Consider the following 14200-nt stretch of genomic DNA (forward strand, 5'->3'; position numbering starts at 1 on the left):
CAAACATAACGACCTATCCTAACAAAGCGTCATCATCATCCATCTATGTTGATTGGCAACCAAACCATAATGACAGCATGAATGGTACTTGTAGAGTAGAATATTGCCCTGTTAATACGTCAGAGGAGGACTGCAACACCACCACCAGTGCATCAGGTGCAAATACCACCTTGACCGGACTCCAGTCATTCACCTGGTATCGACTGACTCGTAACTGCTCAAGCTGCGCTGGTACCATCAGCGGTCAACCCTTACTGGCATCGACAGCTCGTAAGGGTGATTTGTTACCACACATCGACAATTAAAGAATAATTATGTCTTAGTATGCGATATAATGTTTTTATTCTAAGCCATGGGTCAATTTTTGGTACTTTTAACTATCATTTGTTATTATATTACCACCTATAAAATGTAAAACTTTCCCCAAGCCTTTTCTTATTCAAGAATAAAAAGAATAAATAATAATCATTATATAAAAAGTAATCATACATGGATAGTTCGCTCTCTTCTTTCTTTCTCTCTCTCTCTCTCTCTCTCTCTCTCTCTCTCTGTCTTTCTAGCTACTTTGCATGTCAGTGTTCTATATTAACTCTTAGTAACAAAAAATAAGAGCTGAAAACTGCTTATCCAATAGTGGCGAGCCAATATAGCAAAATGGAGTCAAAGGGGCCTGAGTTTTCGATCCTATAGTAGAATCTAAGTCACAGGCAAAATGACGAAGATTCTGCTAGGATCGAAAGCTACTCAATATACATGATTATGATATGATAGCTGTCATCTTCATAAATATTTTGCGTCGTTGTAATATTCTAATTCAAAATTACAGTGCATTTGAGACTTTCGTGTAGGCCTTTGCAGGATCATGTAATTACTATAAGAAGGTAAAGATTTATAGAAATCATCATTATAATTTACATTTTCTGTACCTCTGGCAATTATGACAGCCTTGGTAACCTATACTTTACCAGCTATGCCTCCATAATTATTTGCTGTATAATATTTGTCACTTAAGCACAATAATGAATTTCTGTCTCTTAAAAAATGTATAATAATAATGTTGTAATAGTATTTTGTAAGTATTTCCGTGAATGTTTTGTAAATTTCCATTTGTATATCAATTATCAGGAGGAAATACATGATCCAAATCAAATCAATATTACTTAATTTATGTAATAATATTTTATGAGAGTAGCATCGTTTGCAGTTTACTGAACGGTTCATACTTTAATAAGAACTGAAAACGAAAGAAATTATATCTCAAAATAAATGAAGTCAGTGTAAAAAAGAAGGGGGTAACCACTTGAAAGTGATGACTGTGTTAAGGACCTTCAACGCATGGATTGTTTATACAATAACTGATTTCAAAATTATTTTTATACTGAGCAAACGTGCATGAGTCATTGTAAGAGTTGTGAGGTGATAAGACCATCGTCAAGTCTTACATTTTATGTTTAATTGCGGCCGATGAGGCCACTAGCACTGTTTCATAACAAGCATGTTAAAAACATTTATTTGAATTAATTCTTTCTCTTCCCGTTTTTTTTTCCATTTATTTCATCGTTGTGATCATTATCAAGCCTTGTCACCCGCTGAATATGGTAAGTGTTTTCATTGCTTTTAAAGAACAATCATCTTTTTTTTTCTTTTTTTCTTTTTTTTTTGGGGGGGGATCCATCTCAGCATTTCTTTAAAAATAATGATAATGTGACTGAATGGTTTGTTTGCAGTGCAAGTGTAAACATGGCATTGGCTAAATTAAATCCAGCTAAATAACTTTTGATGCATGAAAATGTCCATTGCCACGCTTACCAGAGCATGGGCTGCGGTTGTATTTCCGAATTACAGCAACACTGCCAGAGAATGGTGCAGTTCCTGGTTATGTCTTACTCTGATGTACATAGGGTCTGTTCATAATTTTTATCTCATCTCATGTATGACTTCCAGCCATGCATATTGTATTTTTCTTCTTCTTTTTTTATTCCCCTTCGTTTCGTTTTATATTGATGGCAACTCAATATTAAGATATCGTCGTTGACAGTTACCCAATAGACACAAGCACAATATAATCATACGAGACTACACCTCAGTTCGTCTGCATTTAATAGTCTATAGCAGATGTCGTGATAATGGTTCCGTCAAACATATAGAAACATTTCCGCTTCAATAGATCACAATCCGCTGTGATTTGCGGAAACTCTCTTGACCACTTGAGACGAAAGAAAGATAATGTATTATGAAGAAAGATTATGAAGCACTTGTATTGAAGACTCACAGTTTCGACTCTCTTGTTTACACATTGCGTGATAAGAATGAATGAAATCGATTAATGCAGAAGTGGGAAAGTTGAGAGGTATCGTGACCGAATGCCCTGATCTCTGTTAGTTTGAAAGGACACAAAAAACCCACATGCATTCTCACATGCATACTAGCACATGTACAATTACACGACACATACACGCAGTACATAATTTTTATGCTAAAATGAATGTTTTATATGCACATGTATCGGTTTGTGTATGTCTTGCGTGTGTGTGCATGCGTACGTGAAAGATAGAATATCTTCTTTTTTTTTCAGTCTGCTTGTATACATTTTTCCGGTATCTATGTAGGAAAAACACGACACCATACAAAAACTTCCTTACTAATTAGAAACAACCTATATGCACTTAATACATAGCTGCACAATTTTTTAAAACTTTTTTTTTCAAACTTCAAATTTACAGAGCATGTACCTCTTATATCTTAAAGAAGAAAGACCTGCAGACAAGTTGCCCTTGTGATATTAGATACATCTAGCTTGTTTCCCAAACCCGAAAATTCCATTATATGCAGTCAGTCGGATCAATTGCGGAAAACATTTAAAACTTCTTCTTTTGTGTTATTTTCTTTTTTTTTCAAGGCATCAAGCTTGAGTACGACCTGCCAAATGAAACTCTGAAATTATCAAAATCTTGGTATAATCTCACCGTGCCCGACGAGATTTGCTTCAAGCCTGTCGAGACTTTAGATCCTGCAGACTACTGTTTGAGAAACAATGACCAATGCGTTTCGGTTGGCTCCACTCTGCACAATGTGGTTCCCCTGAAGAGTGGGCTTGTAGGTGTCGTCAGCTACGGTCGGCAAACTTGCAGCGTCCCATCTTTCGTAAGATTCAAAGAAGGTTCGTTGTTCATCATTGAAACAGCATCACAACCAGTCTAAACCAGTTAAACAAATTGGACCCACATGAGCCATAACACAAATCAGGAGAGGTAGCAGAATAGATATCGCAGACAGGATCATGGAATATAGGGAGTACCATGTGGAGGAGCACTGGATATCTGTGGATGATGACTTCATGATTACCTCCATAAAAGCCACACAATGTTGTTTATGTTTCATTTAAAAAAAATCACTTGAAAATGATATCTGCAATAGTTTGCAGAATTTGTAAAAATCATCAGAAATCACCGCGTGGAAAATGTCATTATCTACTTCAATGGAAGTGATAGACATGCAATTTTGGATGCGAAAAAATATTCATTCTCAGGATGGATCATAATCGGTTCAAAGGTTTTGATAAGGGCCCTGTTTTTATATCAAAAGTTAAAATCGATTTTAAATTTCCTTAACACACAGGCTGCCATAGACTAATCATAGAAGTCAACTTTTAAATTTAAACTCTTCATAAACAGGGCCCTGACTAACTATATTTAATAGCCTCTTCTTTGAGAGATTTTGAAATTCTTATTAACGTTGTATAAACAAGACCCATGAAACAGGCAATGTATTATGATTATTCTTGCGTTCAGGGACATATGCATTATTTTGCAGTAATGCCCATGAATAACCTTGAACTCCACCAAAACATATTGATATCGTATGAAGTTCACAATATCCTTGAATCTGTAACACTGTACAAAGAGGCTTCAAGGTTCTGTTAGCGTTGGTTAAAAAAATAGCCAGCTATGGTACATTTTCTTTGTTCCGTCTTGAGATTATGTTTAAGTGACCTTTGTGTATCATTATGGTTTCGCTTTCATTGTGCTAACTCAGTAGCGTCTATCCTATATTCACACTGAATCAAGATGCAGTTACAAAGTCCAGTTTTCTACACCAACTCCATTTTTTTCACAAAGTCATGGGGTCCTAAATTCCTTACGAGTGTTGCTGTTTATAACTATTTACACTATCTACAAACATGGTGTTCAAATGTCCATGTCCGATCAAACTTTATCGTTGCTTAAAGGGATAACTATGGTGATAGCCTTGATGATTATTATGGCAATGATATACTTTATGCCGTTATTATTAACATCATTAGTGCATGTTCACATAAATATGATATATCTATATGGAATTTTAAATATATATTTATATGTATGTGTATGCTTATATATGTATAATAGTTCATACATAAGAGCTTAAATACAAATGAAAACATATAATTTTTCAATTTGAGATATTTTACATTAAAGCTCCTAAAGAAGCCAAGGAAATTATTAGATTATTGTAGGCTAAAATCTGAATATCTTGCCATGATAAATGCGCTGCAGTTATTGAAAAGATTCTATTTTTTTTTTCAATTTCATGATGACGATACTTTAAAAGAACTGAAATGCCGTTTATCAGTTTCTGTATAATATGTATGTGTGTATGTATGTATGTATCTGCAGAGCGTACCTTATACACATACTGCATATAAAGATGGTTAGCTAACCAGCTGTATAGATAGATAGATAGATAAATAGATAGATAGAAATATACATGTGGATAGATGAAATATACACGTATGGATATATATATATATATATATATTTAAACGAATTTGTATATCCATGCTAGATGCAATGCCAACCTCATCAGCCTCACACAGTTTTATACTGACGGTGACGGGTGCGACAGTGGGAGGAACTGTTGTGATTCTCGTTTTGGTGTTTGGTGTCATGATGACAGCTAGGCCGTGCCGTAAAAAGAAAGGTATACGTGATTTCAATGAAAACTGTGAGGTAATTTAGAACTTAGCACAAGTAGCATATTACATTTTGATATTGACAGTCTATCAGCTCCTTTTAATTGCTACGTCTATATAATAAACATAACGACATTACCCGGTCCTGACCTTTCTCTCTCTCTCTCTCTCTCTCTCTCTCCCTCTTTCAATTTCAATGTAATTTTCTTATATTTCTTCACTGACTTTTTGTCCTCCTACTTATTCACCATCCCATCACAATTACTTTTCATATCCCATTTCTTCTGACTATTCTTGATTCAGAAAATAAGTAACCAATGAAGTGATATACACGTGTACAATGGAATTATGTTAGATTTTTTTTCATCAATGGCATCTCATTCCTTACCATTAAGGAAATTCATAGTGATCAGAGAGGGTTAGAATTGCTGCTATTGGTCATTTTGCAAGTTTTTCTTCTTTTTTAACAGATGCTAAACATGAAACCCGATCAAGTTATCGAAGCGTTGATCATCATCTTGTTGACGGAGTGGAACAAAATAGTGGAAGAATAGTAAGTATTACAGACACGGCACATTTGTTTTGCAACACCTTATCATAAAGGCGCGTAAATTCAATCTGTTTGACTGAACTTACTTTTGAAAATCATGAAGAAACAGTTTCGTGAAAGAGAAGTCCGTGAAGTTGTGTATGTGAGCGCGGAAAATCCTTCACCGGGTAGGGGAGGAGGACTCCGACACAACCTTTCACGAACCAAACAAGACACGCAAGAAGTGACTCGCAAGTCAAAAGTCGCGAAACTGTCCCCTCCGTGATTTTTCACAAGCAAGTCCGGTCGAACATGTGCAGATTTGATTTACACGCTTTTATCATACTACCTGGATGAATCAAAATCTACATCGATATAACAATTTGGACTGCTTTATTGTCATGTTTCTTTCAACCATCTTCTTAAACATTGTTTTCTCTCCCTTTTTCATGATCATCCAGCCAAATTAGACTGCGCAAACTTTGATCTAACGATATCTACGCTTTGTAAACACAAACAGAAATGAACATAAACAGTGTCAACTGCAGATTTGAGTAAATAGGCCCAATCTACTTATGCATTTGCCTCTGCTCGCAATCACTTGCTTGACAGTATACATTTTTTTTTAATGCCATGACGTCAATTGATGGACGGTATTGAAGTGAATCAATATCACTATCATCTCGGATACCATCATCACACACCACTACCATCATCATCTTTACTTTTATCACTATAAGGTGGACGAGGATGGTTTGATATATGTTGCAGTGTCAAGCGAGGAAAGACCCTCTACCCAGCAAACCTCGCCCATCCGAACTGAAGAAGAAACCATCTACTCCGCGGTCAGAACAGAGGGTAATGGTATCCAAGTAAGTATAATGCAAGGAGCCAGGCACCCGACATTTTTCTATACATTCCCTACCAGGCTCTCCAGGCTCACTTACCAAATCATCTTCTGGGGGTAATTCTACTGTAGAAATTATCATCTTGTTCACATCGATTTGCAATGTTTAAAAAAGTAGTAGATGGAACTGGTTACAAATCATTACAAGATGTATTCAAATCTGCACAAAAAAAACACAGGAAAAAAATCTTAAACAAAACTCGAGGATCAGTTGAAGAATTCATAATTGAATCTCTTTGTACTGTAAACTCTTCACACCTCCCCTTTATTTGGGGTACCCAACTTCGATGCTTTTTATAATTCCAAACCAATTTTTTCGTAATGACTGACAATACAGGTTGATGAGGACGGCCTGGTCTACTTCAGTGTGTCGCACCCGCTACAACCGGATTCATCTGAATCTCAAGAACACATCCAACCGGAAGAGACAACGATCTACTCCTCCTATGACTACACCAACAGTCAGGTGATTGAAGCGGAGGCTCGTGAGGATGCATCGGCCATGCCCCTCTACGCCACCAGCTCAAAGCAGAAGCAATTCTAGGAATCCAGGGCCCGACCGTCTTATAAAGACTTGCGATTGATTCAAATCAATCGCAACTTTACGATTGAATGCAAATCCATCTTATAAAAAAAAGTTATAATTGAAATTAAGACGGAGAACTGCAATCAATCAATCACAGGTTGCGATTTATTGCAGCTTTCAAGAGATTCGTAATTGATTGATTTCTATCACAAGTTTTATAAGACAGGGCCAAGGACACCATCAATCGGGTTTTCACATCTCCTACATCTCAGATGTTCTACTGTTGCTGTGTTGGGATCTATCACCAAAAAAGTAGAGAGTAAAACAAATAAGTTAACTTTTTATGCTAATTTTGGACTATAGTTAGTAGTTTTCTATGTCGTGGTTATGGTAATATTTATCATTGCTATTGGGAAAAAATAGTTAAACAATGGAAGTAAGTAAAGTGCAAAATGAAATTTAAAAGAAAAATCATCTGTTTGGACCTCAGGCTAGTGTTTAAGTATAGACCAAAGTAACTTGAGTAAATGAAATCGATCCATCTTAACATATTCAGCGCCTAATAAGAGAGTCTGGTGAAACAATAAATATCCATATTTTTTAATTTTCATCAGATTGTAATAAGCAGGTCATCGATTCTCTTAACTTGATTCGCCTGTACTCATAAAAGCCAAGGTGGCAGAACATAATTGTTTTCGTTAGGGAGAGAAAAAGGGGGCATTATAATGCCATGATCAACGTTGGGTATGTAATCATATAAACATACGAACATAGTATATATAATGATGTGTACAGATATAAAAATACATAATTTGCCGTATAAAGAAAATGTATTTTATTGTAAATCTGTATATTAATGTGTGATATAATTGTATATTAAGGTGTTGTTGTTGGGTTGGGTTTTTTTTTTTTAGGGGGAAGGAGGCATATAAACTTTTTCAATTAAATTAATTGAAAGGCAGAGGTCGAATATCCAAAACGATAGAGAAATGTTTGAGGAGTATTACTCCTAAAATGCAAACAAGGTCGTCGACATTAGATTTGTATTTTCTGTTAAGAAACTCCTTTACTGGGCTCTATCTGATATCATTAATTTTCCTCTCGATCTGATGAGAGAACTCTATTCATTATGGTGTCAGTGGTGCGGTGTAATACGGTTGGCGGCAGCTGTAACCTTAACGTACATGCCAATAGAGGAGTTGAATCGTAAATGTCGTGCTGTGATATACTGTAAAACGATATTACATTTCCTTGCTCATTTATGCGTATAAATAGAATGTCATTATGACTATAGAATGCCATAGATCGGCTTAGAATGCGAGAGCACAAATTGAGTGAGCTTAGAAAATTTGCACAGGGTCCTTGCACTGTAGTTCCTACATGCGTTGCTTGCACGCCTCTCCCCGAAAAGATAGCGGGAGAGAGAAGACGGAAGGAAGGGGTGAGGTAAAACCTTCACAGCCATCCGCCCTCATCCGTCGATTGCAGAATATGGAATTTATCTCTGTCATCCACGGATAAATCTGTGCTATCATCATCATAAGCATTAAAAAAGTAGCGCCAGCTACGAGGGAGGCGATGCTAAAATTACCAAGGAAGAATATTGTTAATGTAGCTTCAGACAGATTCGAGGGATTTCTTTTTCTTTTCCTCAAGTACCCTTCACGTATTTGCCTATGATCACCTGTCCCTAAAAGGGTGAAGGCGTAAGTGGTAATTGTTATATTGAGATTTGATTCAAAATAAGTTTGCGTATCGAAAAGAACGATTCATGAAATTATGAGTACTTGTGTATGTTATGTTGTATAATTCACATGTTTTTCATATAAGAACATTGTAAGCAATGTAACACTTATACCAAGACATAAATAAAGACATGTGAATAGACATTCTCGAATGATTGTCATAATTATGTTATATACTTTATTCATATCTATTTCATTTTGTTATAGCGTGCAAATATTTCATAGTTGTCTATTGCAATAGATATGAATTACGAGGATATCTGCATATGTTTCATTGGTACTTTGTGATTTGTACAAATAGCAGTCGAGCATTACTTACTGAAAATTGTCAGTTTCGCTATTTCCTGAGTATATTGTTAAGTGGATACATTTTCTTTTTCTTTTTTTTCAAGCGAGCTCCTATGAATTGTCATTCTCATGATGACTACCATGTATGTTCTGGCCACTCTTCCTTTCGCCCTTGAGTATGGAATGAAGCAAGACCTGTGATTAAAGAAAATCATGAAAACAATCACGTATTCCCCTAAGGATGGGCACTTTTGGGACAAAAAAGATACGGTGGAGGACACCGTCCCCTTTCAATTTGCTAGCACACAAGAGTGAGGGGCTAAACACACTTTTCAGATTTAAATATGCCCCCTTCGTTAAATGCATAAACAAACTGTGTCTTCAAAATGTGACACGCCACACTTAGGCGATTAGGGGCAAAAACAAACAAGGATAACTGAAAACAGAAATCACATGCATGAATAGAAAATATATTAGTTTATAGGGCCTATACATAAAATGATTTTACACAGTATATGGTTACACTTTGTTTTTGGATATTTCACCAATTTCAAAACTGATTTCCATCAAATAAACTTGATTTTTCTTAGAATTATATGCTCTTTGATATTTCCTAGAAGTGGTTTCTAATTGTCCCGCAGAAAGTTAAAATGGGAATCCCCATCACAACCAAAACTTTACCATCCCTTTGACATTTGCACATAATTAGCATGAAACAGATATATAAACATTTAACACCATAAAGATAAAGAAAGCAGGACCCCCCCCCCCCCCCCCATCCCCGCCCGTATGGAACCACAGTGCTGGGATATAGGCCTATGTCTGATCCGTCAACACGGAGATCTGCGTGTGTGAGCAATGCCCCATGTCAACGTGAAGGCATGATCTTTCCTACCTATACAGAATGAGAATAATCATTGAACTGGTAGGGGGACCTTCAGAGACGAAAAAAGAGAGACAGCTAGAGCATAGAACAGAGAGGTACATGATAGATATAATATATCTATCTACATGATAGATATAGTATAGTGCTATGATTTAATTAATAATTACATAAATTTATTTATATGTAATTCTCCAAATTATAGCACTACAAAAAAACAAAAACAAGTGGGACTTCTAGATTTGCCGTGGATATCTTCAATGATTAAGCTCGTCTTTTAACTAATGGAAGTTAATTCCAGGGTTACAGCTCGTTATTCCGAAGGTTCGTTATTCCGAAGGCTCTTTATTCCTAAGATTCGTTATTCCGAAAGTTCATTGTTCCGAATTTCATTTTCGGATTAACCAATCTTCGGAATAACGAACCTTCGGAATAACGCCACAAATTTTCGGATTAACGAACCCTTTTTCATTTTCGGATTAACGAATTTCTAGGTACAGGGAATTTGCGTGTTTCATATTAACGACCCTTCGAAATAACGAACCTTCGGAACAGCGAACCTTCGGAATAACGAACAGCACCTAATTCCAGAGCACTGGAGCTGTACACTGGACATATAATTTACCTGTCACCTAGTTTAGCCTGTGTTCTTCAAGAGGGAACTTTCAAAAGTAATTCATCATTTATTGAGGCCATCAGATTACGAGAATGAAAGCTGCATGGCTCTGTAAGAAAGAAGAATGATGTCACTTGATAGCTTGGACAGTGCTCAATCAGTTCTTTGTACACAAGAGAACTTTAAAAACGATTCAGTACACATATAAAATAGAGGCTGTAATTAATCAGTGGGAACGCTGGGGGATAATTATTTCCATCCTTGTGGGATCAGTTTATGAGTACATTATATATCTATTGTTGTGTGAAAATTGTTTGCTTCAGAATGGTCTCACATTGATGTGCAGTTTAGTGTTTTCAGGTTAGCATGCCTGTACAGTGATTAGGCATTAAACTGCACATTACTTGAATACTTGAATACTTTTCACACAACAATTATATAAATGTACTCATAAATGAATCCCACAAGAATTGGAACAATCACCCCCAGCATTCCCACTGAATCCCACTGATCAGTTATTAGCCATCCCCTTTAAAAGAAAGACACAGCATCATCAAAAGTGCATTTGTGTGTAATTGACAGTGCAAGACAGCGTGAATTTTAATGTGATATTTTGAGTGTATAAGGTATACGCATGAGTGAATGATACAATATGCAATCAGTAATCATTGGCAAAGAGGAGGACGGACGAGAATGAGTGAAACCTGTATACTTAAAAGAGACCTCCGGATGATTTTCAGATTTTTACATTTTAACAACTATAAATTAGTTATACTGAGGACAGAGTTTCAGAATATATGATAATTGGGATGAAGAATAAGAATATTTTCAAAATTTAGAACAAATTGGAATGAACAAGGATGATGACATGGCAGAGTCACCATAAAAATGCGTGAGTTGGGGCTCAAGGAAGCAGAACAAAAGAAGTAGACATGCATATAAATTATTATACACAGGTGAACTTGCAAGCAAGCGGTATTGTAATGGAATTACCCTGTTACATTTCTGAAATATGTGAACCTCCTAGTCGTCAACCTTGTTCAGTGTAATTTGTTTTAAGGTTTTTCAAAGTATTGTTTCTCTGCTCAAGAACCACAATAAATTCCACAAATCAATACATGGAGTTGTCGATATATGTACTTCTTATGTGGAGTTATGAAAATCGTCTGGAATGCCCCTTTAAAGATTTGGGATGAAATACGTGTATTATTCACTTGATCATATGTTTTTATTGAGAAGTCATGTTTATATTTTCGTGACTTGTGAACCCGCTTGTGAATATGTTCTATATTGTCATACATATTTTTCTTTTGTACAGGTGGAGAAAATTAATGAAACTTATTGAAACTGAAAAACTGAACGGAAAATAAAATTACATTTTGTTGTGGTTAAGGGCTGACCAAGACTTGAAGAAAAAGAACAAATCTACAAAGAACAAATTGATATTTTAACTGGGTACATATTTCGAAAAAAAAAATACTTTCGTAGATGGGCCTTAGAAGAAAAAAAAAAGTGAATTAAATACACTGCTTTCGTTTACATTGTTCCAGACGTCGGATCCGTAATGTCTGATTGATTCCTGGGTCAAGACAGTTTTGGGAACTTTTGATAATTATACTTCCTTAATTTTGAGTAATGTTATTAAATCTATCTTTATTTCAAGTCTCATTCATACGTGCCAAAATGTTTTGCACAAAAAGCGGATTCCCCTTTTAAGATCTCGCTGTAGCCTATAGTCATGTAAAATATTTAATTATAATGACCAGTACAGACAAACAAGACCACTCGAGAGAAGGACATTCGTGACAGGAGTGAAATATACAGCATGCCAGTTAGTTATCTATGTTGCCGTTATCTATACTACACACAAATACAAAGTATCTGAATGCTGCACCCTCTTGTCATACATAAAAACGGCCGTAATCTGTTTAAGTGGACTGAAACCCGTTTGCAAGTACTGCTTCACGACACACAATTAACCATCTTTCAAACCACCACACAATATTGACTGTGCTATATAACGGATAAGTAGTACATGTACTTACATTGCTTATGTCGCCTCAATGAATTCGCTCATTTTAAGTGGGAAGACATTTCTAGGTCAACGACAGTAGTGCAATGTGAATGGCCACTGCAAGAGAAAAGAAAAGACAGCGATACAACGCACTTGTTTTACACTGCTCATTCGAGACCATAGAGTTTAATAATGCAGGCTGAGAGAAGACACCACGGAGCTCATACCATGAAGGTTGATATTTTAGCATTTCATTCCCTCGTCTCTTTGATCTTATGCCGTTTCCAGAAGGTAAGCGCCAGTTATAGAGTTACTTAGCATATCAGCGGTGGACAATATTTTTGTCAAACTTTTTTTTTTAATCTATGAATGTTAATTTTTGAAACTTAACAAGTGCTTCAGTATCCTGAAAATTACTCGCATTAAACAAAAATGTTCCATTTATGACATGAAAGACTGACCATGATCAATAGAATAATGAAAATGCACAAAATATATATATGTATAATAAATAGGAATGATTTACAGCTCATGAAGATAGGTGAAGATGAAAAAATAATGGACTGGGATATGTAGCAAGTGGGTCTGCGTAGTCAATTTCCTGATATGTTTGGTTAATGACTTTATAACAAAGTAATTTAGATTTTGGTTTTGTTTTGTTTCGTTTTGTTTTAACCGTGTCATACATGAAATAAACTGATGTCCTTGATACCTCCATTGAATTCCTCATGAATTACAAGGCAGCAATATGTGTGTATAGGTCTTGTTAGAAACTTATCACTGCATACTTTGGTTGCTTCGTGATTTTCCTCTTTTTAGGGGAAGAGGGGATGAAGAGGGTTTTCTAAAGGGAATTAATTCCACCGTGAAAATAACTTTGTTTGAATAGTCCTAGAAGCTGCCAGATTAGAGGAACAGGACAGTGAACAAATTCCGATCAGGGGCCCGTTCCATAAAACTTGTCATCAGTGACAACTGCCACATTTCTATGACAGATTTGCTCTCAGCCAATCAGATGCAAGGATTTCAGTAGCTTGTCACATCTATGACAACTTGTCACTGACGACATGAAACGGGCCCCAGAGCTGTGATAGTAATCAATCAAGCACAACAGGCAACTCCCTGACATATCATGTCAACTTTCACTGTCGCGATCCTCTAATTTTCGGCTTATGTCAACAGCCATTAATTTCAAGGTGGAGTTGACCTTGAAAGATTAGATTGAATATCGGTAAAACTAGCTGCTAGAAGCTGAAACCTCGAACTGAATACACGTGAACCCTCAAAATCTTACACAATGAAGTATCAACAGAAACAGAACAGAACAAAATGAAGAAAGCAGCAATTATGACAATGTAATGATAAAATGATGATGTTGATAATGATTATGATAGAAAATATGAGTATTAAATGTTAAAGATAATGATAATAATTTGATATGCATGAAGATATTCTTTTAAGATATTTTAAGATCTTGTTTGCAGTAAAAGGAAATCGACAAAACACACACAAATATTTTTCCATTTCATTTCATTTCATTCATTTCATTTCCAACAACATTTTCATACACAAAATAACACAACATCAATACAATGTAGTAACAAAGAAAAATACGTGAAGTTAACAATATACTACGCATCACAAAAGCGAATGAAAATTGAATCAAAACTAAAGTTGCAGGAAATGGAGGAGACATGCTAAAAAGCTAAGCTTGTATTTTGCAGTCTCGTGGACAAAAAGA

General features: G+C 35.8%; 1 protein-coding gene across 1 annotated transcript; it reads left to right on the plus strand.

The window, feature by feature from the left end:
* Positions 1-70: 70 nt before the first annotated feature.
* On the plus strand, positions 71-6973 carry LOC139742640 (uncharacterized). The gene is made up of 7 exons (XM_071653169.1): positions 71-270; positions 1578-1598; positions 2900-3160; positions 4825-4959; positions 5422-5504; positions 6221-6352; positions 6725-6973. The coding sequence occupies exons 1-7, from the start codon at positions 78-80 to the stop codon at positions 6929-6931; spliced, it is 1032 nt and encodes a 343-aa protein (XP_071509270.1). The 5' UTR covers positions 71-77; the 3' UTR covers positions 6932-6973.
* The last annotated feature ends 7227 nt before the right edge of the window (positions 6974-14200 follow it).

The sequence above is a fragment of the Diadema antillarum genome, unplaced genomic scaffold (assembly GCF_040938485.1).
Source record: "Diadema antillarum isolate AM-2024a unplaced genomic scaffold, OU_Dant_1.0 scf00000033, whole genome shotgun sequence".
In the NCBI taxonomy this organism is placed as follows: Eukaryota; Metazoa; Echinodermata; class Echinoidea; order Diadematoida; family Diadematidae; genus Diadema; species Diadema antillarum.